Raw genomic sequence first — 27,314 nt, 5'->3', positions numbered from 1 at the left:
AAAAAAAAAAAAAAAAAAAAACAAAATAACTACTGACTAAATTCCTTAATGACAATAAGCTTAACATTTACTAATAAGTTACATTTTTCTAGTAAGTTGTTCATCTAAATTTTCAGATTACTATCATAAGGTTGCTCATGTTGTCCTTTTGTTTCTTCCTGTTATTGTCTGCTTTTTCATTGGTTATGCTCTTCTTTTCTTTTATGATATTTGTTACTTTTGTAGTCTCACTTCTTTCTCAATTTTGCTAGGAGTTTTTGTTGTTGTTTGTCTTTTCCTAGATACATGTTTTGACTCTCTTGATTAACTGAGTTTTATCTTGCCATTTTATGTTTTTTCATTTACTTTTATCTTTACTCCCCTTTTAAAATCTTTCTTTCAGTTTAAACTGTTTCTGTTTTTCACAGTTTCCTCATATGACTGTGTAGGTTTTTTTTTTGAGGCCTCACTCTTTTCCAATAAAAGCTTTTAAAATTCTAAATTTCTTTTAACTACTATTGAAACCATATAGTATTTGCTTATAAAGCATTTTTCTCTTTCCCTACTCCTACATGGATGGGTAGAGTTGAGTTTTTTTTTATTAAATGCATGCTTTTTAATGTCACAGTAGCAGTAATGATAATTATTCTTATGGTTTACATCATTCTTCAAATTCTGATAGTACAAGAAAGCCTTTACATAGAATTACCTTTTTTCAAATGCATTTTTTTATTTTCAGAAGTTTTTGCTTTATATCTTTCCCACTACATTGTTGGGTTGGGTTCATATAATTGTATGAGTGGTATTATTCTTGAGTGAAATTTTGTCACTGTAGGATGCTCTTTGGTTTAATATTTTTGTTCTTTCATACTGCTTTGATATTCATGTTGTCACATTTACACATTGTTGTATTTTTTATTTCTTAGTACACTTTTTTAAAAGAATACCTCATTTTAAATGTATATTTTAGACAAGATACAACTTAGTTTTAACCCACTGTGATTGTTCTTATTTTTTAGCTGGTTGTGAAATTCAGCTCATTTTGATATAATATTGAAATAATTGATTTTATTACCTCCATCTTATTTTGTTTTGTATTTGTATTATATTACTTCCCTTTTCTTTTTCCTTTTTATTTTGTTTGTTTAACTTTATTAGCTTGTTATTTTTTCCTTTCTTCTCTTTTATCCTTATTATTTTATCCTTGCTATTTTTTGTTTCTATTGGTAATTTCATTAATGATTGCTGTATCGTTTCTTACAATGACCATTACACTTATGTCCTGCCCACACAAACATATGTATTCCAAGGTATTTTTTCTCTCTACCCTGGTATGGTTTGACTGTGTCCCTTGAAGATCATATGTTGAAACTTTAGTTCACAATGTTAAGTTCACAATGCAACAGATGAGGTCTAGGAAGAGGTAATTAGGTTACATGGGCTCTGCCTTCATGAACAGATCAATGGTGATACGTGAAAACAAAGGAAAGAATGAATGCTTATAAAGGTATGTCAGTGTTTACTGGTTTCTAGAGTTTTTGACTTCCTGAGTGTTGAGGTCTTGCTCTGAATGAGTTGGTATTTGGCTGTTTTTTTCTCAAGAATCGTCCTTAGAGAGCATATGTGGAAAGTTTGCTTTTTAAATCCTTTTATGTTGAAAATATCTTTCTTTTTCTCCCTGATAACTGAATAGTATTTGCGGGGGGGGGGGGCATACAATTCATGAATCAGTTTTACTTAAAGGTCTGTACATTATTCCAATATCTTCTACATTCCAGAGTTGTAGATGAGAATTCCTTAGTTATGCTGAATCTCTTGCCTTTGTAAGTAACTTATTCTTTCTGTCTGAAAGCTATATGATTTTCTGTTGACTCTTGAAATTCAAGTATTTCCTTGATTTACTTCCTGGACTTCATGAGACTTTCAATGTATAGGCTTAAGTTTAACTTCAGCTCAGTATAATAAAATACCTAGTACTGTATTCATTTACTTATAATATCTCCCTCATCTGTTGTATTTTTTCTTCTTTTTAAAAAATCTCTCTGGAATTCCTGTTATTCTTATGTTAGGGTAAGGATCTGTCCCTGAGCCTCTTATTCCTTCCTCCATTATTATTCTCTTCGTGTCTTTGCTCCTCATGGGAAGATTCTTCATTTACTTATTCTTCCAGAGCATTCATTGGGTTTTTATCAGCGCCAGTGATGTTTATTTTTAGTTCCTCTGTGGCTACTTTAAATTTAAAATTAAAATTAAAATCAGTGTTCTTAGTTTCAGAATGTCTTTCTTGCATTCTTTTCTTGTTGTCTCATTGCTATCATCATTGATCTATTCTTCTACCATTTTAATCATTTCTACTTAAGTAAGGACCTGCCTGTTACCAATCAATGTCCTACGTGATCTACCCTCAGAAGAATCTGTCTCCCTAAGTTATATATTGTTTTTGTTCTGCCTAATCATGGATCTCTCTTCTGATCCTTATATAGGTGTTTATGTAGGTATTTGTCATTAACAGATCTGAAAGCAGCAAAAGGCACAGTACTTCCTACCCAGACAATCTGGCTAGCAGTGACTGAACTGGCCAACATGAAGTGGACCACTCTCTGCTCTCAGAGCTTCCTGGGGCAGCAGGAGCATGTCCTCTCAGGCCACTGATCTTGGAAAGAAATCATCCAGCTAAAGCAGGCCCTGGCTCTCTGTGGCCCTGATGTGTAATTCTACTCCTACAACCTCCTGACGAAGGAGAGACTGAAAATTGGGCAGCTTGAAGACTGAATGTGGGTGTAGCTTGTCTGAAGATAGAGAGCTCTCTTGGGAGGGCAGCTTGCTCAGTAAAATGCTTCAGAGAATGTCAAAACCCTGATTTTTAATAGAAGACTCAAGCTGGAGCAAACTTTTCATTATGCCACTAGTACCTTACCTTTATTCACAAACAAGATAAACAAAGTCTTCTACTTTTTCTCTCATCTAGAGATTTCCAGAGAATCTGTGGTCTCAGATGCATTCTCTAAAACTTCCTAAATCTGCTACTTAAAGCACATCCATACATCTAAGTTACCCATCAGTTTGATTTAAAGAGACTCAAATGAAATGGACTTTAGTGCTCTTTAACAGCCCATGTGGAAAATAGAGTTTCCAGAGGTATGTGTGCCATAATGTTTCTTGCCTCCTAAGTTTGATCATCATCACTCAAGAGCACACTTTGGCCACTTATTCTAATCTTGTGTGAAGAGTGAGACATTGGGGATAAAAATCTCCTTGTACTAATCTACTTATGCTGTGAAGGGTTCATTATAAACTACAGCCAGTGCTGAGTTTAACCCAATAATCATTTCTTTGGTTCACAGGTGGCTTATGTAGTCTTTGGTCTTGTGGGTAGTTCTTTAAACCTCAGCTGACCCCACTCACTAGAGTCTAATCTGCCTAATCCAAGTTGATTGAAGATGATGTAGGGATGTCTTATTCAGATTGGGTTTGGCTCCATATATCTGATCGTCCTGGTCGGACCAGTGAGCTAACCCTGCATGATCTTCTCATGGCAGTGTTAGACATGCAAGAAAGCAAGCAGAGGCACATAAAGCATGTTGGGGCTTAGCCTAGGAACTGGCATGCAGTCACTTCTGCTTCATTCTTTTGGCTAAATCCAGTCATTTATCAGAATCAAAGTTCAGAGCCAAGAAAGGAGGCCCTTCTGACAGTACAGGGGGCAGGAGGAGAGTGATGCACTCTAACGCTATCAGTGCCATTTAGTTCAGTGTGATGCTTGCTCATTAGTGAGACAAAATACCTGATACTCACAATTTAAAAGAGGAACTTTTAGCTCATGGTTTTGGACCACGATTGGCTGGCAGAGAGGCATGGCAGTCAAAAAATGACTCACATTGTGGTGGCTACAAAGTAGAAAATAAAGAGATCAGCTGGGAAAAAGAATATTCCCTTCCAGGTCACACCCCCCAGTGACCCATCTCCAACCAGGCCCCAGCTCCTAAAAGTGCATTCATCTATTAAACTCTCTGTGGATGAATCTACTGATGAATACGTGTAGCGCTCCCATGATCCAGTAACCTTCCAAAGCCCCACCCCTGAATACATGAGCCTTTGGGAGAATTCTATGTTAAACCGTAACTGTGTTCTGCAATCTGTTCCACATCTGAAAAAATCATTGAGAATAAATACTATTTGCTTACTTTCAGGATAGTCCTCAATAAATGTCACTCCCTCTGTGCAACCCTTTTTGACACGACGTCCCCCAGCACCTCACCTTGCTACCAGACTACAGCAGAGTCTCCTGCTAAAAGCTCTCATTTCTCTCTCTGCTTCCTTCAGAATACCTGTCTCTCTCCTGAGTTAAATTTTCAACTTCTGTGAAATCAGAGGACCAGGAAGTGTATATATAATTTCCCCATAGAGTCTACCATAGTAATGGGATACTAAATATTAAGTGAGCAAGTGAATCTATGTGAATATCTGAGTGAGATGCATCTAGACTCTTGACCCTATGAAATAGGTTTTGGTTTACCTTTAAAACTGTATGGCTTTCCATCGCCAGATTTACCTTTGACCTCTGGCAAAATGGACAATCTATACTTTTTGATTAGTACGTGAAGTTTATATTCATATTGGAGAGTGGGTACATAATGTAGCTTGTTTCTATTTTTAATCCCCTTCTCCTTCCCACCCATCTCCCTGCCTCTACGTCTAAATCCCTTTTCCCCATTTTCATTTTTTCTGTTATTTTTATTCTTAGCTCATTTTATGAAATATAATGTTTACATTAATTGAGGCTAGCAGGTTCCTGCACATAGCATATCTTTGTTGTTCTTACTCCTCCCACCCGACTCTTGATCTAGACCCTTCCCATCTTCCAGAGATCTGCCTCCTGGTTTCCTTCTATTCATTCTTTAGTATGTTCTTCATTTGTACTTTGACTTACTCAAATGAGAGATATCACATGGTATTTAAGTTTGTGTCTGATTTATTTCACTCACTGTTATATTTTCCAGTTGCTCTCATACAATGGCCATTCATGTGGCTCAGCATAAGCCTGATCAGACTAAGTACTGATAATCCAAGACTAGGTGTTGAATAGGACTGGTTTTGTGCTAAAGGTATTTCTGGTTCAGTAAGAGAGATAGAGACATGAATGGACCAAGGCTGTTACTGCACTAAATATAAGACAAGAACATATCCAGATTGACACTGGGAGAAAGGGCTTTGGATTCAGCATGCTCTCCCAGAGAGAGAGATACTCTAAGCTGGCTTGTGAAAGCTGACTAGGAGTTAAGTATTTAATGTGAAGATAAGGTAGAAAGAATGAAGGAGAGAGTAGTGAGTCATCCAAGCCTGCTAGAGGGCATTTCAGACGATTCAGTATTGCAGAATAGAGGAGGCAAGGGTGTGCATGCACAAGAAGCAGAGCTGCACATGACCATGCCATAGAATGTCAGTTGAAGGGGTTTAATCAGGGGTTGAAATAATGGATTTTATTTTATAAAGTTTAATCTTAATAAACTATGGAAGGCAGATGGAAGGTAATGAGACTATAAGGAAGATAAAGAAGCGATGATTACATAGTGCAATAGAGGCAATGAGGTAAGACATACCCCTATTTCAGGAGATCAGAAAGGGGATATTTAACTCAAAACTGAAGTCTCAACCTAGGCTAAACAAAGACTTTGAGTTGACTTTTTTCAGGTAGATGGAAATGATTTTTATGGTGGAGTATAGACTACTAAGGATGACTTGAAGCTAGAAGTCTTTCTCTTAATACATATTTTCTAGACTAGAATGACTACATTATTTACTATATATCAGGTGCTTTTTAAAAATCTTTTTTATTATAGAAAAATTTGATATGTGCAATAGTAGATAAAGTATAACAGTGGACACTCCCAGGCCAATCTTGCCCTAACTATAATGCCACTTACCTTCCCTTTTCATGTTATTTTGAAACAAATCTCATATATCATATCACATCATATATAAATATTTCATTATATAGTGATCTATTTAAATGATAAGAAACAGTTTTTGTTTTATTTTTTGAGGTAGGATGTCACTGTGTAGCCCAGGGTGAGCTTGCACTTGCACCAATTTCCTGTCTCAATCTTCCAACTTATGAAACAAGAGGCATACACCACCATACCCAGCTAAGACACAGTTTTTAACACAACTAAAATTACCAACATAGTATCTAAAACATAATTCACATTAATCAAACAACTTATTAATGTTGTGATTTCTGATTTTCTCTAAGTGTTATATGAATACAGATATAAATGAAAGTATTCCTCTATAGAGTTTGTTTGATCAGGGGTTGATATAACAAATTTTATAAATAAAGTACTGAGATTCTTCTGAAAGTGAAAGAGGGAGCTAGTAGTAATTAATATGTGTTCATGGAGAGCTTCGACTTAAATAGGGATACGTCACCACTTACCTTGGTTTATTTCACTTCCTCAATACTTCTGCAGATATCTCAGTAGGTATTGGTTAATACAAAGGAAGCCTAGCTTATATCATTGGATCTATCTCTCTTATTTTTCTAGGTCTCTCTGTTCCCTGGTGTGCAAATGGACATACTCAGCAGAGAAAGGCTGGGATGACAGTTTCTGGAAGATGATTGGTTTGGAGGACTTTGTTGCTGATAATTACAGCAAAATAGGTAAAAGAATAGAAATTATGTAAAATGATCATTTGTGTGTATAAGTGTATATATGAAGATATTGATTTTTTTGTTTTGGTTTGGTTTTTGTTTGAATTATAGGAACACAACTCAGTTTTTTTTCAAGATTGGGTTTTCCAAAATGATCCCATTGTGATGGGCAGACAATGACAGTAGACCCTTGTGTTAGGACTTACTTGACTGGGTGGTAATGCATGCTATGAAAATCTGTGTTGAAATGTAGAACCACAAGGTGTTCTAGACTGAGGAGGATCTTTGCATGGAGTAGCTGGGTCTAGCATAATCAAGGGGATGTATATGGGCCATTTCTAGTCTGTAGTAGAAAAATTGTTTTGTGAGTTAGTTTCAGGGGACAAGGGAAGGCTATGAACAAGAAAAAAATATAAAATAGAAGGATCAAAAATAGAAGAATCAGGAACAAGATGGGAAGTAGAATGAGAACTGATACTTCCTATGTAAGTCTTTCCAGGCTCCGACTCCCAGTTTCACATGGCAGTTAGTAGATGGTAGAGGTGGAGTAATTAGTAGTTGTTTCCTGGTGAAAGCATTTAGATGGTAGACACATATAGTGACGTTTCAGAGTTTAAAGCTTCTAAGGTCATAAGAACACATTTATTTCCTGCAGTTACTACTTACAATTCTAGTTAGCTGTCATCGGGTAAACAATTATACATATTTCAGTGGAAATTTTGAAACACTGTTGAACTGGTTAGTGTGTAGGTCAGGATTTTGTAATAATAAGATTAGATAGGTTAGAATATGATTTCTGTTTCATGGAATAGAATAAAAATAAGTGAATATTAGTGCAATTCTTCAACATGATCTCTAACTTTGGGCCCAAGTTAGCTAGTTCAGCTCTGATCAGTTCCCAGCCAGAGGCGAAGAATAAAAGGTCCAAACGAATCATGCCTGCTCTTTTGAAGGTGACATAACCCCTTTCTGTTCATTTCCTGTTGACCATCCTGCATTGAGAAGCCCCCAGTACACCACAGAAGTTTGAGAAATGAAGTCATTGGTTGGGTATCCATGTGTCCATCTATGACTGGTAAACCTTGAGCAGTGTGTTATTAAATATAGAGAACAACTGGTCCTATCTGCTACAACTTCTGCCCACTTTTGTTAACTAAATCCCATAGTAGTTCAGTCTGCCTTTCTCTGGAGGAATCCTCATGACAGTCTATGAATGTTCAAATGGAAACATGAAGAATGATAATCCTGATATGTTATCTATGATCTCTTCATCTACTAAGAAATGAATCTGGGTAAAAGAATGGAGCCAGGGTTCTATACAGAAAGAGCTGTGCTTGAATTTCTGTGGCTCTGATAAAATCATCTCAAGATCTGAGTTGGTAGGGAATAGGAGGAGCTTGCAATCAGGGAAGAGAGGAAGAAAGCAAAGCAACAGTCTTTAGTCATCAGCTACTTTCAGATCTTTTGCTAGGTGATTTGTGTACATTATCTTATTGGGTCTCACAAACCTCTAGTTTCACTATTCTCATTTTACAGACATGAAAATTGAAATTCATTTCCCTACCTGGTATTAAGAGGAAAAGTCTGGTTCTTTCCTTGGGATTTGATTACTTGTTTATGTGTATTCATTCCAAACTATACTTTGAGCTCTTTGGTACAGGATTGTCACTGATTTACTTCATATTCTTAGTAAGACCAGAAGGCATAGCATATTGCTAACTTACTGCTTGATAAGTAAGTGGATAAATTAATTATTGAGATTTCTGGCAGTAGGAGGTTGGTACTTCTTGCTTCTAAAAGCTATAGGGATATTTAGTATCTCAGCAGTAGCTTCGGCAACATGGGCCCATCTTCAGCTCTGACTTTCCAATTATTTTAGTGTTTTTCTTTCTTATCTCACATAACATACATGTGTAATCAGTATATTAGTTCTGCTAATAAAGCAATACCTACAAGAAATACTCATTAAAATTCCATGTTAATCTAGCAGAAAATTTCCGGGGTAACTTATTAGATTTTCCCTGTTATGTTAATGGATTTTTAATGGATGTCCTATGGAGACATATCATTAACCAGAATATTGTTGTATGTGTATTTAAACTTGCATATTCATCAAAATTAATTGTGTGGTGTTTTCTTTGATTTTCATTTCTGATTATTTGAGCTCAAGATGGTTCAGTCTGAACCCAAAGCAGAAGACATTTAATCAGATGTTTACTCTCAGCTGTGACTTTCAGAAACTCCTCTGGAAGCTACCTCCAGACATTGCTTAGCAATTCTTGGAACTATGAAAAATGAATCTCGGAAGCCACCCTGTGAAGTGTTAAACATTTCCAGTGGCCTCACTGCCCGTCAAGATGTAGGCAATATAGCACAAAACCTTTTAGCAGATTTGAGCATTGAACAAGTGTCCTGGATTTGAGCATTAATACAATTACCATAATTCGCTCCACGTGGAGCTTTTAGCCAAGTCTTTACCAGCCTTTCTTGGCTTATGCAATAAATAAGTGCTTTCCCTGAAAACTGAACACCTCAGCAACTGAAGGTCTTATGGAGAAATATCTTTACAATAAATTATTTATGAAGTATAAGTTAAGGATCAAATGCAATATTTATATGGTGCATTTCAAGGACAGGATATTTACAGTGTTTTAAGTAACTACTTGAAAATTTCTAATGATAAAATGTTACTAATATCTTTTTTCAAGGAAACATTTGGGTAATTTTGTTTGGGAAGATTATACAAAGTACAGAAAAACAAGTTTTGTGAATTAAAAGAATATAAAATTTCTTTATAATTGAAGAATATAGGTTGAATTAGTATTCAGAATTGATAGAGAAAGCCCTAAGCTATTTTTCCCTAGGAGATTATCTATCAATGGTCCAATAAAATGATCTATATCAATAAATTGTGACCTTACTCCATGTGAATCATTTCCAGGTTACCTATATACTCCCACACATCTGTCAAAAATAAACAGGAGGGAAGAGATCAGCAGGGAAGAAGGACTTTTAGGAATATAAGCAACATCTCACCTCTTCTAATGGATTATCCAGGCTCCGTGTCAGCATGTCCCAGTTCTTTCTTTACTCCCTGGGAAAAGAGCTTCATTGTAGTATTGGGTAGGCCATTTTATGAAAATTCGTGTGTGCAAAATTGCTGAATCATAGGATAATTACTTGCATTACACAGAGAGCTCTATTCTATGAAAAATTCATCAAATTACCTTGTGCATCACCTATTATTTGTGATGAGGGAAACCAGGCAAAGGAGAATGTTAGGCTCCAGAAGGAGTTACTGAGAGTTAAGTAAGGAGAAGAAATGAAGAAAAAGAAAGGCGATGGTTTCTTAAGGTAAATGATGCAGTCATTTTAAAACTGGATTTCTCTTCCCCTATGAGACTGTATTTTAGGTGCCAGACATGGTGGACACAGTCTCCTCGCACAGAGTAAATACTGTTGACATGTGCGAATGCATGAATATATGTTTGGATGAAGGATTTGATAAATACATTCTGTCTTGCCTTCACTGTCCCTAACTTTTAATGGAGACACCATAAATTCTTTGAATAAAATAATAATACTAGGTTATAGAGAAACAGTAGATTTAGTTCATGAACTGGCTGTTCACAAGTGAGGTTTCACTAACCCTTTACTTAAGGAAGGATTCCTGTAAAAGGGACACCTCAGACCAAACGACAGCTGCAACCTCATTCGTATGGCAAATGTCTCAAAGATCTTTCCATGACAGGAAATGTTTTAACTGCAAAAACTTATTTTAGGAAGGTTGGAAATTTTACTTTTCCGTAGACTTTTTTGTCCTGTAGGTTTAAAATTGCACGTAAAGAGTATTGACAAAGGACAAGTATGTGTTCAGGACATAAGTGTGCCAGTAGTTACTACTATTACATTCTGAGGTCTAACCAGTAGGGAATAATTCACAGAACCACTTTAGACCAAATTCAGTATTAGATTTGGTCAGGCTGATTTACAGAGCCTGGGGGTCTCCTGCTGCTATTTGGACAGTTACTGCTCTCAGAGTTGCTGCTGCCCACCTTTGTGTCATGTGAAGTAGGTGGACTTCTTACTAATTTATACTGGAAGACCTGGAGAAGCTTTGGCCACGGTTATGCCCAGCCTTTTATAGGTTACCTGGAGCTGGTCCCACCACTATCTCCTGTGGCCTGAGGTGGCAATCCTTGTGTGTACTCCCGGCCATGTTTTCCTTCCTGCTGCCCTGAGCCTTTTTACCCCATCTTTCTACCACCTTTCTCATTCCTGCCCAACTTACATAGCAAAGTGTTTCCAATACTTAATGATAAGCACATAGCCTCTGAATATTAGACTGTCTTATTTTGCCATTTAAAGTCAAACTTCTGCTTGGTAGAGAATGGCCTGGAGTTCTCCATACCAGTGATCAACCTATTCAATGATGTACACACTCAGCTAGCCAGACACATTTATTGAGTGCTTCCTATGTACTAAGAATGAAGATCAATAAAAATGAATTTATCATGGTCCATCTCCTTGGGCATCTCATGTCTATTGGGAAAAGAGGTAGATAAATGAATAAGTTAGTAATCTCATGGTTTTTCAATAAAATGTCCACAGCACGCTATGAGAGAAGAACAAAAAGTCACTGACAGTGATAGTGATACCAAGGAAGTGTTCTCATGAGGTGGCATTTGAGATGTGTCTGAAAAATATGAGTGGTAGTTTACCAGGGCAAGAGAGAAAATGGTTTTCATGGCACAAGAAATGGCAGGCAGAGCATGGAGACTTGAAAGAGTTTGGGGTGACCATGGGTTGTTTAGTGTAGCAGGAACTTCATGGAGTTAGAGTGGGTTAGAGAGGAGTGGTAGGATATAAGATGAAGAGGAAACTGGAAACTAATTTCTAGTGGGACTTCCATCCTTCCTTGAATAGGAGGGACTGGTGAGAGACTCAACATAGAGCTTGCTCTAGTCCTGTCATGAGATGTTTCCAATTATTATTGCTGCCAATGCTGAGGCGGGAGTGACCTAGAGCAGCAGGGGACATTTTAGAAGTTGTATAGCTCCTGTAAATCTGTGTGTGTGTGTATGTTGTAAAATCATGTCTTTTTTGTGAGCATATAATAATCATTATTTTCCTTCTCATAAATATTGGTGTGAAGTTGCAATGCAATATCGATGTCCCAGGACAGTATGGTGTATGGATCCTATGGACATGGTAGCTCTTCTCATTTTTAAGTGCACCTTGGCACCTGGGAACAGGAGTACGCACTCCTTCAGCACTCTGTTCCAATACCACATACATTCCCAGAAGTTCCATTTCAGCTGCTGGCTTTTCTAAGAATAACCCTGCAAAGCCAAAAGGACATAGGGGTAGTGATGAGCACATCATGGTAATGCTAAGGAATGACTTTTAGAGGCTTTGCTGTGTTTGCTGAGGTTTCATGGAACTGCTGCTCCTTTCAGTATGGCATCAGAAGATGAGTAGTAGCTCACCAAAAGTGAGGTTACCCCTCAACTTCTCTTACTTTTGCTGGAGAATCAGTGAATACCAAGGCAGAAAGGGATCACAGAGATAGGACTTTAATGCCCTCAGTTTATAGATGAGAACTGAGTCTTGGGGGTGAGGTGAATGTCCATGGTCTTGCAGCATTTTAATGACAGAGCTGAGATCACCAATCAGGCTTTCTGACCTCAGTACGGTGGCTTTTCATTACTGCATTCCAGTTCTCCTGTTTGAGCTTTTTCAATAACTGTTGGTCATGTGGGTGATCTAGACACTGTCATTTGAGTGGTACTACCCACTAGGAATGTAGGCAGTATCATCTGTGCATGAATTCACCCAGCCCACTGTCTGGTCTTCATCCTTGCAAATTCTTTAACTGGACTTTGACCAAGTAGCCAGGGACCATTGTATCCTGGGACATACTAATAACATGCCTGAGTGAGTGATACAGACAAACAAAAATAAGTAACATATTATCAGTTGTCTGTTTTAGGGTTCAGATACTAGTCGTCAGATGCAGACCAGCCTGACTTCAGTTCTGCTTTGTCATCTGCAAGTTATGCAAACTCTGACATTTATGACTCTGGGTAAGGTGCCTGATCTGTTTCAACCTTAATTGGTATGTTATGAATCTAATAAGTTTATTATGAAGATGAAAGGAAATAATGCAGCTAAAGCACCTATATACATAACTCTTCAGAAAATATTAGTTCTCTCCACTGTAATGACTATCTAGTTCTCTGAGCTCAGATTCCTCTCTCAGTGGTAATCACATCTGCCAAAGACAGTATTCACTGAACACTCCAGGTAATTATTGCCCACTTCTGGATTTTGGTATGCCTTTCTTTGTCCTTGGATCACGTAGTCTTTTCTAAAGCAAGATATACTAAAACCAGTTAGATTTCTGCTTCTAAATTGTAATTACATTACTACTTTACCTGCCTGAGAGATCATTTCATTTGGAGTTCCTAATTATTTCAATCCCATATGATTGGTAATCTTTAGCTTTTTTCCGTGAGTCGAAAGGCATATTATATATCTATAGGCAAATAAAAATTAATATAATAATTGAGTTGGAAAAATCATTGACTAATGTTCCCACAGTTCTTAACAAATTTAGAAGAGTACTGTTCTTATTTCCATATATTACTAGACAGCTAAGTTAAATAGAATTAATAGGCAGTCAGTGAGGGATTGGGCCCTCTGTGGAGTCAGCACAGAAGAGGAGACACATGAAGACTGTAGCTGGAGGTGAATCTGAAGAGAGCCAGGCCTCAGCACAGAGGGAGATGTAATAGGCCAGGTCTGTGAGCCTCCCTAGAGATAAACAGCAACTTAAGATTATACTGTAATTAGCACCACCTGGTCCAGTGAGCATAGCTAGGCATCAGAAGCAGAGGTGGGTGAGCAGAACATCTGGATCCATCCCTTTCCGTGAATGCCTTTGTTCTTTCCGTGTATATTTGCTATGTGATTTGTTTCCCTACTGGATCAGTATTAGCTAAGATACTTGTAATCCTACAGGTTGATCGTAGTTTGACCCATGTTATGATTTTGCTGTATATATTACCCTTGACAAAGGGCCTCAGTGGCCACCCACTCTGGACCCCTGCTGGAAATCCTGGAGCTATTTTTCTCCTTATTTCCAGTAAAACTCTCCTAACTTCCTTCTTTGGTTTGCAACTGCATTCCTTGATGTTGTGAGACCATGAACTTGGCACATCTAACATCTAATAGATTGGGAATTATTTTTCCCATAAAATGATCACATTATGGTTCCTATTAAGTTTGTAAAACAGGTTTTATTTCAGTTTTACTTTTGGGGAAACCAGAATTCATGAGCTTTCAAGTCAAAAAGGCCTAGAATCCCAGATTTACCACTTATTAGGTAAGTTGTTAAACTGCTCTGAGACATTGTTTCTTTATCCATTGAGCAGATGTAGTTGTACCTATATTGATGGTCCTTACGATGGAGTGAGATGATATAAAGTGTCTGACTTCTGATAAGACTCTAATAAATAGTAGCTAGGTTAACCAACACAAAATTCAATGTTATATGCAAGATAGGATATGAATATATGGTGAATGTCTAAACTTAAAAATAAATTATAGTAAAAGACACATGGTCATAATCCCCCTCAAAATACTCCCCCTCTTCAAACACACTTATCCCGTCATTCTTGCCACTCCCTGAAGTAGGTCTTGAAATCCTTTTTCTTTAGTGTCTTTTGTTGTGCTATTGTGAGTGCCCTGATGCCCTGAATTGATTCAAGATGTTTTCCTTTCCTGGTGATTTTGACTTGAGGAAAGAGCCAGAAGTTGCACAGTGCCAGATATGGAGAATAACATGGCGAACACATCATAATTTTTATAAGCCTGCATTTCCATTGGATGGCACTTGTTAGCAGTGTTCATCATATTTTTTTTTTCTTTTTTTTTTTTTTTGTTTTTTTCTCTGGTACCGGGAACCGAACTCACGACCTTGCACTTGCCAGGCAGGCGCTTTGCCGCTGAGCTAAATCCCCAGCCCCCATATTCATCATATTTTTGATCACACCTTGTAAAGACACTAATGAAAGAATATTTCAAGAGCTGCTTCAGAAAATGACAGGAATGATGAGATAAGTGTGTTTGAAGCAAGAGAGAGTATTTTCAGGGAGATTAATGTAATAAATATTTATGATTTAAACATTCACTGTATATTTTGATCATTCTTTATATAAACGAGGTTTCCATTATGCCAAATCCAATGAACAATCCCCCAAAATCCTTTTGATAGTTATGTTGAAAGGAGGGAAAATTAAGAGGAAAAGCTTATGTATGCAAAGACAAGTGCATATTACTAACTGAATAGTATTTTGTTCCCCCTTTGGTCTCGCTTACTTAGTGGTAGGGACTGTGTTGCACTGTGGAGACTAATAGAGGACCAAAGCCAACAGTGTTTCTGCTTTCCTAGAACTTAGAGTCAAGTGGAGAGAACATTAAATTTTCATTTACAAAATTGCCACTGGGATAAATGCTACAAGAGCAAACTAAAGCTTCAGGAGTGCGTAAGTAGGGGACATGACCTTGTCTGGGAAGAGTCATTCTTAAGCTAGGCTAATATGCATACAGACTGAAGAGAGGTAGGAAGTGTGCTTCAGTCAAAAGGCACAGCCATGCAATGACTCTGGCTGGAGAGAACACAGTAAAAGGCCAGTGTGGCAGTAACCAGAAAGTTGAAAGGGAACTGGGTATAAATGGATATAGAATTCATTATCCAAGAGAACTAGTTTCATTCCAACTAAATGTGGTGGGGAGAAAATGAAAATTAAGAGACTGTTTTGACCATCTCAGTCAATTTTATATAGTCACGTGCAGCTAGACATCCCTACCTAAAAAGGTCAGTTGTAGATGTGACCTTGGAGCCTGTAAGAGTAAAGCTGACTTGCTCCTCAGAAATAGGAAATGGTTACACATTATCCTAGTTTCCAAAGTTGCTAAAAACTTTTAGCCTTTATCCTTAATGATATAAAGATCTTGGTTTGATTATTAAGCATACCATTGTGAAAGAGGATGATGTTAGACATTACCCCAGTTCACTATCCATTATGCTCCGGCACCCTCAGGTCTTGCATTTTCTTGAAATTCTTTCCTCATTGATGAAATTGGGTTGTAGTGTGGGTTGTTAGTACATTGCTCAAACTCCAGTAGTACCTGCTGCTTGCTTTTCCTCTGCCTGCTTTTGTTTCCCCAACTTGGCTGTCAGATCTTTAAGACTCTTTGCTCTTCTGTTGGTATCACCATGATTTGTCCTTACAGTGTGACCACCTACCGTACTATTCCTTTGGTTTACTTCATCTTGGTGAGAGGTGCCTCAGTTCTCCCTCATGGTCAGGACCTAACTAGACATCACTTTTGCTGCTTCTCTTGTTCTACGACTTATAATCAATCCATTAACCAGTCCTTTCTACTTTGCTCCAAAACAGATGTTGAAGTAAACATTCCTGTTGCTGTTCTTCACTGTTACTTACTTCAGAGTACATTCATCTCTGTTTCATTAGTAGGCCAGCCTCTTCAGTGGTCTCTTTGTTTCTGTTTTTCTCTCTGATAATCCATTCTCCGGACAACAGCCAGAGTGATAGTTTAAATTGTAAAGTAGATCAGGTTACTCTCCTACTTAAATTCCTCCAGTGTCTTCCTGTGGCAGATTGGTGTTCACGGAAGTCCTCTGTGCTCTCTTTGACTTGTACTGTTTTTGACCATGCTGCTGCTTATTCACAATCTAGCTGTACTGACCTTTTTGCCCCTCCAACACCTCTAATGTGTGTAGCCTTTGCATAAACACTGTCCTCTGTTTGGCATGGCCCTTCTCCACACGCCCCCATTCTGTTTTCTCCTCCTCTGCCTCTCGCTGTGCCTCCATCTCTGTCTCCCTCCCTTCCTCCTCCCTTTATTAAGATCTCAGCTCATATTGAGAGAGATGATCCTTCGCTATCACTGAGCTAATACTCCCTTCTAAGCCAGCAGTAGTTTTCTTATTTTATTTTCTTCTAAGCACTTGTTACTAACCAAAATTGACTTATTCTATATGCATTTAGTATACAGTTAATGAGAATTTTCAGAATGGCATATAAAACAGCACAAAAATATACCATGAGAGCCATACATTTTTGAGAAATTTCTAACAGTTCTTTCATAGGCAAAATAGAGATGTTCAGAATGAATGATATGTTTAAATGGGCTCCCAAACAGCCAAGCAACTATCTCAAAGACCATAGCTAAAGGACTTAATCTCAATCCATTGTGAGTCTGTGGTGGTATGACAAATAGCACTTTGTGTTAACTTTCCCATGTCAGTATTTTCAGTCAACAGCTTGGAGGAAGACATGGAAGGCTTTCTGAATAAATTTGTAAATTATACAGAGCAAAAAAGAATAGTTAATAGGTTGAATAAAATAATTTAAATTGTTTTAGTAATTAGCAGGTTAGAAGGGTGCACTAAAGTTAACAAGGTGCATTTCTATCAGGATAAAATTATACTCATGTCCTTTTATTTAAAACGACAGGAAGGAAAAACAATATACTATCTCAGTAGTATCTCTGTAATGATCTAGATTTCCTAGAAAGTTCTCGGTTGCTGAGGATTGATGAATATGTTCAATCTACCAATCACTTCTAGATGTTTCATTAGTATTAGCTTCTTTTATCCACTTAACTAGTCTAGGTACTAATACCTTGAGTTTACTGATGAGGAAACTGAGGCGTAAAGAGTTTGAGTAAGTTGATTAGGGTCATATAGTAAGGAATGGAGCCAGGTAGATCTGCTCCAGAGACTGCATATCTGAGCATAAGGTTACACAAGGTAGCATAATGTTGCAGGCCTGAGAGAGGGAGAGGGAGAAGGAGAGGAAAAGAAAAAAGAAAACAACCATTAAAAAGAGCCCCAGTACTGGTTGGATTATGTCTGAAGTCTGCATTACATGCTGGGCCTAACATTTATGAAATCCACTGATAAAAAGTGGTGTATATATAGGGAATGGCTTGAATAAAATAGGTAATTTAGTTCCAGTAAATGCAAGTAATAGTTGGATGTCCTGGTATTATCTAACCTCATGACATTAATTGCCCAAAGTCAAAATATTAATAAACCATGGAGCTAGATTCTAGTCTACATCTGTGTGACACCACAGCCCCTCCTCAGTGTCACTGGATGACTGAAGGAAGCCACTGCCTCACAAGACATACGTGCCCCTCCACATCCTGGGAGGATACAGTCTGAAGACATGGCCCTCCTCTAGAATTTTAAAAGGAGAATGAGCAGAAGAACACCTGGCAAAGCTACATGTGTTTCAGTCACATTAAAAAGCACAATTTGGTTTGGGATTCTTTTCCTTTCTCTGAAAGCTATTACCTTGGGACTTGCTTCTAAATCTTTAGTTGGGCATCTGACCTTCTACCATGATTGCTATCCTCTTAGAGGTCAGTGAATTCAGTGTTCTTGAAGGGCAGCCATTGCCCAGGTGGCCTTCCACATTGCCTGTGACGTGCCATCACTCTGTCCTTCTGGTGTCTGTTGGTCATGAAGCTGGTAGGTGTGACCTTGATGTCTATGAGGACCTTTCCTCTGACTCCCTGGCTCCTGTGTTGTCTCCTTCACCTCAGTTCTGTGGGTTTTGATTGCAAGATAGCTATGACTTTTTAGTTTCCCAGCATGGACTAACCTTTCTGAGAATCCACATCAGCGGGCTGCTGTGGTCAGTTGGTGGGTCACCAGTTGACTAATGGCCTTCTCTAAAATTTGTTGGCAGATGGTACATTGCTATGGACCCTATTGATTGCAGAAGTTTGACTGCTGCTCAGACAGCCTCTGTGGGTGTGAGGAAGTGGTGAGTCATGGATTCACCTCCCCTGCACCCAGCTGTTCTCATAGCAAGAAGAACAAAGATGATCTCTTTGTGGTATCATAAAACCTGGAAAGACATTAGAAATTCAGTAAAATGGTCATACCCTTTTAGTTACTGAAGTATATGATGTATTAGTAGAGGGAAAACAGCCTGCAATGTTTTCCTCATTGCTCTTACTTCAGAGGCTACTTAAGGGACCGGGTAATGATTTTACAGTGTTTATTAATCCTTTATGCTCTGCTCTCCTCCCCCACTCTTTTCCATGAAGGACTGCACATTTATCTTTAGACTGGAAGAACAGAAACTATCACGAATTGTTGAGAGAGAGAGCATTGGTGTAATGTCCCTGTTTGCTAGTGTCACTGCATGGAGCAATCTGCTCTTGACTCAGACCTGCTGGGTCTAGATGTACTGCTGGGTAATGGAGAGAACAGGCAATCTGGAGCCGGACCGACATGTGTTTGAAACCTGGTCCTGCCATGCTCTAGTTGTACTAGCTCTGTGACTTAAATCAAACAAGTTACTTAACTTCTCAGGGCTTCAGTTCTGTCACCGACCCCTGCGGAAAGTAATACCTCTGTATGTAGTCTTGCTGACCTCACACAGAAACCTCTTTTTTTTGTTTTGTTTTTGTTTTTGTTTTTGTTTTTCTTCCAGTACCGGAAATTGAACTCACGACCTTGCGCTTGCCAGGCAGGCGCTTTGCCGCTGAGCTAAATCCCCAGCCCCTACACAGAAACCTCTTAATGCAGGCCTCCTAGGAAAAATCTTGTCTACTCTGAGTACTCAAATTATTTTAAATTTCTCCCAAGTTTTCTTAATAATTACATTTATTATTTTTTCTCTCATGGTTGTCATGGTAAGATGGCCCTCACTGGCAAGATATCCCTCACTTCTTTGGATTCTTGAGGATTTAAGACTCAAATGAAATAGACCTATGAGCCATTAATGTAAATTCATCTCAATTCATTTTATTCCTATCTTTGGTTTTATTTAATCTTTAATCTCTCTTACTTTATTTTATCTTTGCCTTCTAGTTATAAGCTGCCTCAAATATTTTCTAAGATACAGTAGCATGTGGAAAGCTGTCTAGAACATAGGCACTCAATGGATATTTGATAAATGAATGAACAAGTGTTAGAGAATATATATGTATATATATATATAGAATAAGTATTTATTCCTATAATAGCTAGAATTGTTCTGTTTCTTTAGATATTGGCTGTATTTGTGTTTTTTTTTACATATATATATGTATATATAAATATATATGTATATATATATATATATACAAAACAAGTATGAGTACAAACAAATGCTTTAGAGGATAGTTAAAACATTTAATTTTGGGGAAGGCATTGACCTTATGCCTTTGAGATAACCAAATAAAGATGTGGAGCAGGCAGTTAGGTCTGTGCTGAGAAGTTAGGTGAGGCTGAGTAGAGGTCTGAAGTTGGTAGGTAGATGACATTTGAAGCTGTAGGTGTGTGAGAGACCGTGGAGGGAGAAAAAGCAAACCAGGGAGAAAGTGTTGAGGAATTCTAGTACAGTAAAGGTACAGCTGAGGAAGATGTGCCTGCAAAGGAGGCCGAAGAGGGCATGGAGAGAGTAAGAGCTGGAGAGTTTAGCATCGGAGGGTGTGGCTTCCAGGGATGTGGAGCAGAACTAAGATAAGGACTGAAAACCAGCCATCTGACCTGATGACTTGGGCACAGTCATGGTGACATAATGACTGTCCTTCTGTAACAGAGTGCCTCAGATGAAGTAATCTTTAAATAACAGAATCTCATTTCTCACATTTCTGAAGGCTACAAAGCCCAAGATCAAGGTGCAGGCATCTGGTGTCCTCACGTGGTGGAAGGCAGAACAGCCAGAAGACAAACCCACTGCACAGCCCTTTTGCTATGAGCTTTGATTCATTTATGAGGGTGGGGCCCTCCTGATTTAAGCACACCCTTCACACTGCTGTACTGGGGATGAAACTCCCCACACAGGAATCTGGGAGAGTACCTTCAGACTATAGCAAGGGATCTTAGTGAAAGCTACATTATTATAACAGTGGGGCAGAAAATAAAAATTGAGACATCAGTAGTAGTTACTACCACTGCAACAGCTGACATCTGCTAAGTGCCGTGCAAAGTGCTTAGTATCTATTACATTACAGCAACCAGAAGGAAAATGTAGTGAACCCTTTTACAGAAGAGAAAAAGGAGACATACAGAAGCTAACTACCTAAGGTCGCTCTGTTTCCTAGGGATTGAGTCAAGATTCAGACCAAGACAGTCAGATGTCAGAAGTTGCTGTGTAGATGACATTTCAAGCTGTAGACAAGAAATGGATCCAGAAACTTTATATATCCCTCTTAGGAAATTTTGTTGGGAAGAAAAAGAGGAGAAATGAGGTAGTAGCCAGAGGAGGATGACAGCTAAAAGTAAATGGAGTCTTTTGTTGTTTGGCTGATTGAAAATGGAAGACAAGAATGTCTCAGCAGTGAGTTCTGAGCTGTAGATTACCACAGAGAAGGGACAGAGTCAGACCCAGACGGGCCTGAAGAAGTGACGTATTGGCCTCCAACAAAGCCACCCTGTTTTAGCAGACGGATGCAAGGCAGAGAGGGGTATAGATATGTGGGACCACCTATACTCAAGTGGAAAGTAAATGAGGTTCCCTTCTCCTGTTCTCTCTGGGACGTGAGAGGTAAGATGATTATCTGAAACAATGATACAAGAGTAAAGCAGTTAGGAGTTTGAGAAGAGTGGAAAAGATTTACCATAGAAGCTCAGAGAATGAGGGAGCAAGATTAGAGAAAATGTGGAGATTATCAGATGACATTGAAAACCCTGTGGGTCATGAATTTATTATGAAGCTACTCTGTGGTATGATTTCTTTTTGTTTTTTTTTTTTTTTTTTTCAGCAGAGCTCAACATTCTGGTAACAAGCACAAAGGAAAAGATAGCTTTGTTTTGGTTTGTTAATCTTAGTACATAGTGGCATCTGCTGGCCTGCTCTGTAAGCCCTTGACACTACCCTCTGCTTTATCCCTCACATCTAATCATTTACCAAATGTTGTGGATTTTAGGCTGCAACCCATGAACTCTCTCCACTTCTTAATGTTTCATAGCCTCACCTGACTGACAACAGGCTTCTAACACTTCTGACTGAATTGGAAACTTGCTGTCTACTCTACAACCTACATACAGCAGCCAGTATGAACTTTTATAATGACAGTCGAATCCTGTGACTTCCCAGCAGAATCTTCTCAAATCTGGTGCTCAGAAGATTGAAGGGAGCTTGACTTTGGCCACCTGTTGTGGCACCATTGTCCTCTCTGATCTTTGTCCTTCAGCCACCTTCCCTTCTTTCAGCAATGTGCACACCTATCTTCACCACAGGATCTCCCTTATGGCCTGTGGTTTTGCCCTCAGTATCAAATACGTGTTCTAGCAGAAGGACAAGGACAAAAGTGGATATGTTAAAACTGACTATGCTTTCATTTGGTGATGTTATTTCTGAATTTTTACCATGTCCCTTCAGTTTCCATCTCACTGACAAGAAGTATATTATCCTGAATACCATTGCTCATATAGGAAGCTAAAAAAAGATAAGCTTTTTGCAGGTTGTATCATAGCTGCCAGTGAAATGAGTGTTAATAAATAGAATAGGGCTATGGGGATGAGGTGAGTACCGGGCTCTGTCCTTCCTGGTGAAGAGTTGGCTGAAAGGGACGCTGACTGACTTAAGAGCAGGAATCCAGGTTCAGAGCTGAGCTCTATGGCAGGATCTTGCTGGAGGTTGAATCTGAGGCAGGACAAAGGGAGAGGTAGAGCTGGGGAAGTGGGCAGTGCCCCTGCACGGAAATGCCTTTTGTGCTAGCTGAGGAGCTGATATGTCCTGTATGTGAAAGGTATCCAAATGGGAAAACCTTATGCTTCAGCTGAATGTGCACTGGGCATAGAGAAAAATTTTAGAATTTCTAATTTTCTTCATTTTTATTTCATTCTTTTTAACTTCTATTTTTCCTTACATTTTGATACATATATAGATAGATAGAGATAGAGATAGGTATTATAAATTGAGTTGTACATTAATATAATTTGTAAGTAATTAGTAGACATAATTGTGAATATCCTAAAGAATTTTTATTTACGGCATGCATAATCAAACTGTGTAGAAACCTTTAGACTAGGCATCAATAAACTGTTGAAAGGTTTTAAACAAGGAAAATGTTAAAATCAAAGTTTTCTTTTTTCCTGTATAGAATATAAAGTTCTTTAAATTTTTGTATACTTTTAGAATGTATGTACTTGGAAGGAACATAGGAGCGGTTTACTCCGTGTTGAGTCCCATAACTGAGGCCCTGGAATGCTACATAATTAGGGTTGGTTCTGTCCTTGGTTTGGTGGGATGAGGGCACCAACCCGGGTCCCATCTCCTGATGGTCCTTTGTGTTCCCTGCACAATGCTTCCTCTCTTCCTGAGTGTGCACCTTTTGTCTTCAGGAGACACTCTCCTTATCAGAGCCCTGGACATGTGGAGCCAAGAGAGGTAAAGTGTGAATATTTAATAAAATGAAAACCAAGAAAACAGCTTTGTGAAAGTGAGTCACCTGTTTAGCCTCGGGATACTGTTGCCTATTTAGCTATTAACCTGAAGTCTCCAGGTAGAAATTCCCATGCACTCTATTTTCTTGATAGTAAAACCATCAAGCAGTTCAGCTCAGACACTCCATTGTGCAAGGTCAGTGCTTTGACTTCATACTTATAAAATTAACAGGCTAAATAAAAGGTTAAATTGAACAGATTTCTAGCCTGGTAAGATAGCATCTTTCCAAGGGGTGCACTGCCCCACTATCAGTGAGCTACACATATGAAGCGATGTGTGGGGGATATGTATGTGTTTCCATCTACTTCATAGAGAGTATCTTATAAATATTGACAGGAAACAATCTGCTTTATGGAATCCTCTTTCCTGATGTTTAAATTCTAGTTCATGTCTTTACTAACTACTTCTTGGCCAGTGTAATTGATTTATTTCCCCATGCCATCATTGGCCCAGCTACACAAGCACAGAAAGAACCCTGACTCCTAACCAGATGGTGAGCAGGAGCTGCTCTCTCTTGGGTACACTAAACTATTCAGAAAATTCAGTTTATAGGCATGCAGACTGAGGATTACATATCTCCAAACAAACATGTTTGTCAAGTTGATGATCATGTTTACCAAGATCCTTTTATCACCAGCTGAGTCCCCTTTTAATGGCACAGGTCACCCTGAAGTCATTTCAGAAAGCAGCCTGATGTGAGCCTCCAGTGGTCTGGCCAGGCACAAATCTAGAGTGAAACCTGCAGCCCTCATGGTAACAAGCTATAACCTTGCACACACTTACATGAATCATGGCCAGATGTTTTCACATTTGAGCAAGCTTTGCCTGGAAAAAATGGCCAGTTCTTTAAAAAGAGATTTATATGTATGGTTTTGGTATGTAAAAATCCTGATTATATTTTCCAAAGAAAATTGCAGTTTTATATGTCTGTGTCTGTACATGGCTGTGTCTTGGTGTGTATATATTTTCTGTTATAGTCTATATTCTTTAAATACAGTTATGTTTAATTATGTTTTGTTTTGTTTTGTTTTGTTTTGTTTTGTTTTTGTCTGGGGATCAAACTCACAACCTTGCGCTTGCCAGGCAGGCGCTGTACCGCTGAGCTAAATCGCCAGCCCCTATGTTTAATTATTTTGACTACCAAGAAATGGTCAGATAAGAGCACTGAAGCTCAGAGAGGTGAAATAGTATCACAAATCTAAGAAGTGGTGATTTGGCACTTTTAATTATCTAATAATTATAAGAGTTGATTCTTAAAAAACAACTGACATTCTTTTTCTGGGCCTCAATTTCTTCCTCAATAAACCAAAGGATTGAAATATATAAACAAATCTCAAACTAAAGCATGTATCAGAACCACCTGGAGGCTTCCAGAAGTTCTGGCTGGGCACCACTTAGAGCTTCCAAGTCAGAGGTTCTAAAGAAGGACTTGAGAACAGTCATTTCCAGCAAGTTCCCAGGTAGTGCTTCCCAGTGATGCTTTGAGACCCACTGGAGTAGATGATCTCTCAGATTTCTTCTAGCTGTTACATCCTGGATGGGCAGCAACTAATGGCTAACTTCATTAGTCTGTTGCATTGGTATGTGATCAGAATACTACTCATGGAGTGACTTCTCACTAATTTGGCCACTGTTGATAGTTATGCAGTTAAATTCTCAGATTGAATGGAACAAAATTTTGGTGAAAATCATTCGTTCATATATTCATTCTCTCACTTGTTTCACAAATATCTATTGAGCCACCCATGTTGTAGGCATTGTGTGCAGTACTGAGATATGGCATAGTCAAGACACACCTGCCCCTTTCTGGGATGTACCTATAGACTATGGAGAAAAAGGATCACTAATTTATTGTTATTTCTAAAAGGGACTTATGAGAATAAAATACTCTTCTCTGGGATTTGTGATGATAACTTCAAATTTTATCATAAGAGGATTATCTTCTGTACTTTAAGTCATACATTATCGATTCTGTTTATCTTTTTGATTCTTTGCTTTGTTTTTTGAGATATTTCTTTACTGTACTAGCTCAGTAAGTGGCATTTCCATTTATTTTTTGCCAACCTAAACATTGCCTTTCTGTACTAGATGAAACTTTGACTTTGTTCAAAATTTTGCATTTTCATTTTTAGCATAGAGTGACAGTATAAATTCACAGCAAGGGTAGAAATAACTTGTCTAAAACAATTTCCTCACTATTATCCTAATTTCAGTGAAATTAGAAGCCCTAGGGAGATTAACTCAAGTGTTCACTTTCACCCTTACCTTCAACTTCAGCATTTGACTTTTTAAAGACTAAAAGGTGAACAATGGCACAGTTCTTGAAGGGAAAATGTCTACCATAAAAAAATAAAAGGAAAGAAAATAATATACTGAGAATGGTTACTATTTGGTGAGTGTGTATCATGTGCCAGCGACCATTGCCAAGCATTTTGCATGACTTTTTAGGTGAACTTCAAACAACCAATGAGATACAAGTACTATTACAATCTTTCTTTTACAAGTATAGAAATTGAGGCTCACAGAGGGTAGATAACTGCTCTAAAGTCTCACAATTATTTGATGGAGGAGGGTATTCAAAACCAGACCTGTCCAATTCTAAAAGCTCTTGCTTTTATCAGTAATAATATCTCCAGTTATTGTAATCCATGCATTTTTCATAGGATGGTGCTGACTCATGGGATTACTGGTTTTGTGACTCATTAAGTTAAACATGGCCAGATCTGATGTATATTCTGCACTGTCTCTTGTATCTTCTCTTTCTGTTCCTTTTACTAGTGTGATTCCCCCTACTCTGTCATCTTTCTTTCCTCAAGCCTTAAGCCTTCTCATGAGCTGTCTCTGTCTCTGTCTCTGTGATCCAGTAGAAATCTGATAAGCTTGCCAGAGAGTAAAAGTGCATTTGTTTAGTACTGTAATGTTTATTTGAAAGTGACTTTCAATCACAGATCTGACTTTTTTATGAGCCTCATTAGATACTCTTCTGATGGGAAAAGTGCATCAGTAAGTAATGCCTCCATGAAGAGTCAATATCACCTGCATTATTTTAAAAGATTTGGTAATAAGAAGCACTTGAATTATTGACCACTCATAATTAATACAAAAATAATGTGTTTTAAATAAAACTCATCATAATAGTGCTGAAAATGTGGGCTTTTATTTTTTGTAAGTCAAAGGCTGATAAAAGGTTATTCATTTACAGATTCAAGGAGTATATGAACAGATTAATCTGGGGGTTCAGTTTTTCTTTCTTTTTAGAGACAAAAACATTATCCTACTCTTAAGAAAGTTAGTGTTTTTTTTTTCCAGCTCACGAAAATAATTCAAAAGTCTTGGCTAGCAAACATCTTTCCAAAAAATCAATTTTTCAATAATTTAGAGTGAATCAGACCTAAATAGTCAGATTTCCCTTATGGGGGTGACATGCTTTCAAAATAATTAAAGTAGAAGCAGCATTATAGATCTTGAGGAAATGTGCTTGGAAAATGTCCTTGGATGTTACAAACCCCAAGCTTTGATACAATGGAATAACACTGGAGTCAGTCTCCCAAATGCACCACTGGCTTATGGTCCATGACCAGTAGCAGAGAGAAGTTAAATGCCCATCTAAGCCACACTGTCTTCACATTTATTAGCAAAACTCAAACACTTTTAGCTTTACATCAGTCTGTAAAATTTTGCGTTCAGCATCTTCCTCTGCAGCTATGTGTGTACCTCTGAGTTTTGGCCAGTGAGATACAAGTGAACATGTCCCATGAGTATTGAAAGGAGTCCATACTTTCTTCTTTGCTTCCTGTGTGGGCCTGAGTCAGGTGCTTGCAAGTGCCTTGGCAGCTATTTTTTGATAAAGAAGACAAAGGTCATCCCCCAAGCAAGGTGAATCTCTGGACTTCCTTTACAAAATTTTATTTTTGTTGTTCACTTCATTTTTAAAAAGTCACTATTTTGTTGACTTGTAGTTCCCTTTAATCATAACTAGTAAAAAATGGTGACTCATCAGGTTTGGTGACACAAAAATAAATTAGCAAAGTAAGTTTAGTGGTCATCACTGAATACCTTCTGGATACCACAAACTGTCCTAAGATCAGTAACTCGTATAACTCATGAGACAGGTTTATAAGAAATTGTTGCACCCATTTTACAGATTTTGAAATAGAGGCACAGAGATGTTAAATAACTGGCTAAATATTACCCAA

At 38.1% G+C, this 27,314-nt stretch overlaps 1 protein-coding gene across 10 annotated transcripts in view; it reads left to right on the top strand.

Annotated features, from left to right (window-relative positions):
- The window catches only part of Fggy (FGGY carbohydrate kinase domain containing), a 495,194-nt gene that overhangs the window by 185,433 nt on the left and 282,447 nt on the right, over window positions 1–27,314 (top strand). For all 10 annotated transcript variants that reach the window (XM_013521725.1, XM_005398481.1, XM_013521726.1 and 7 more), the window contains one exon: window positions 6,525–6,640. In XM_013521725.1, coding sequence (XP_013377179.1) covers window positions 6,525–6,640 — 116 coding nt within the window. The remainder of the gene's footprint in view (window positions 1–6,524; window positions 6,641–27,314) is intronic.

This window comes from Chinchilla lanigera, unplaced genomic scaffold, assembly GCF_000276665.1.
Source record: "Chinchilla lanigera isolate Chin_1 unplaced genomic scaffold, ChiLan1.0 scaffold00063, whole genome shotgun sequence".
In the NCBI taxonomy this organism is placed as follows: Eukaryota; Metazoa; Chordata; class Mammalia; order Rodentia; family Chinchillidae; genus Chinchilla; species Chinchilla lanigera.
This window is presented reverse-complemented; position numbering and strand designations above follow the sequence as displayed.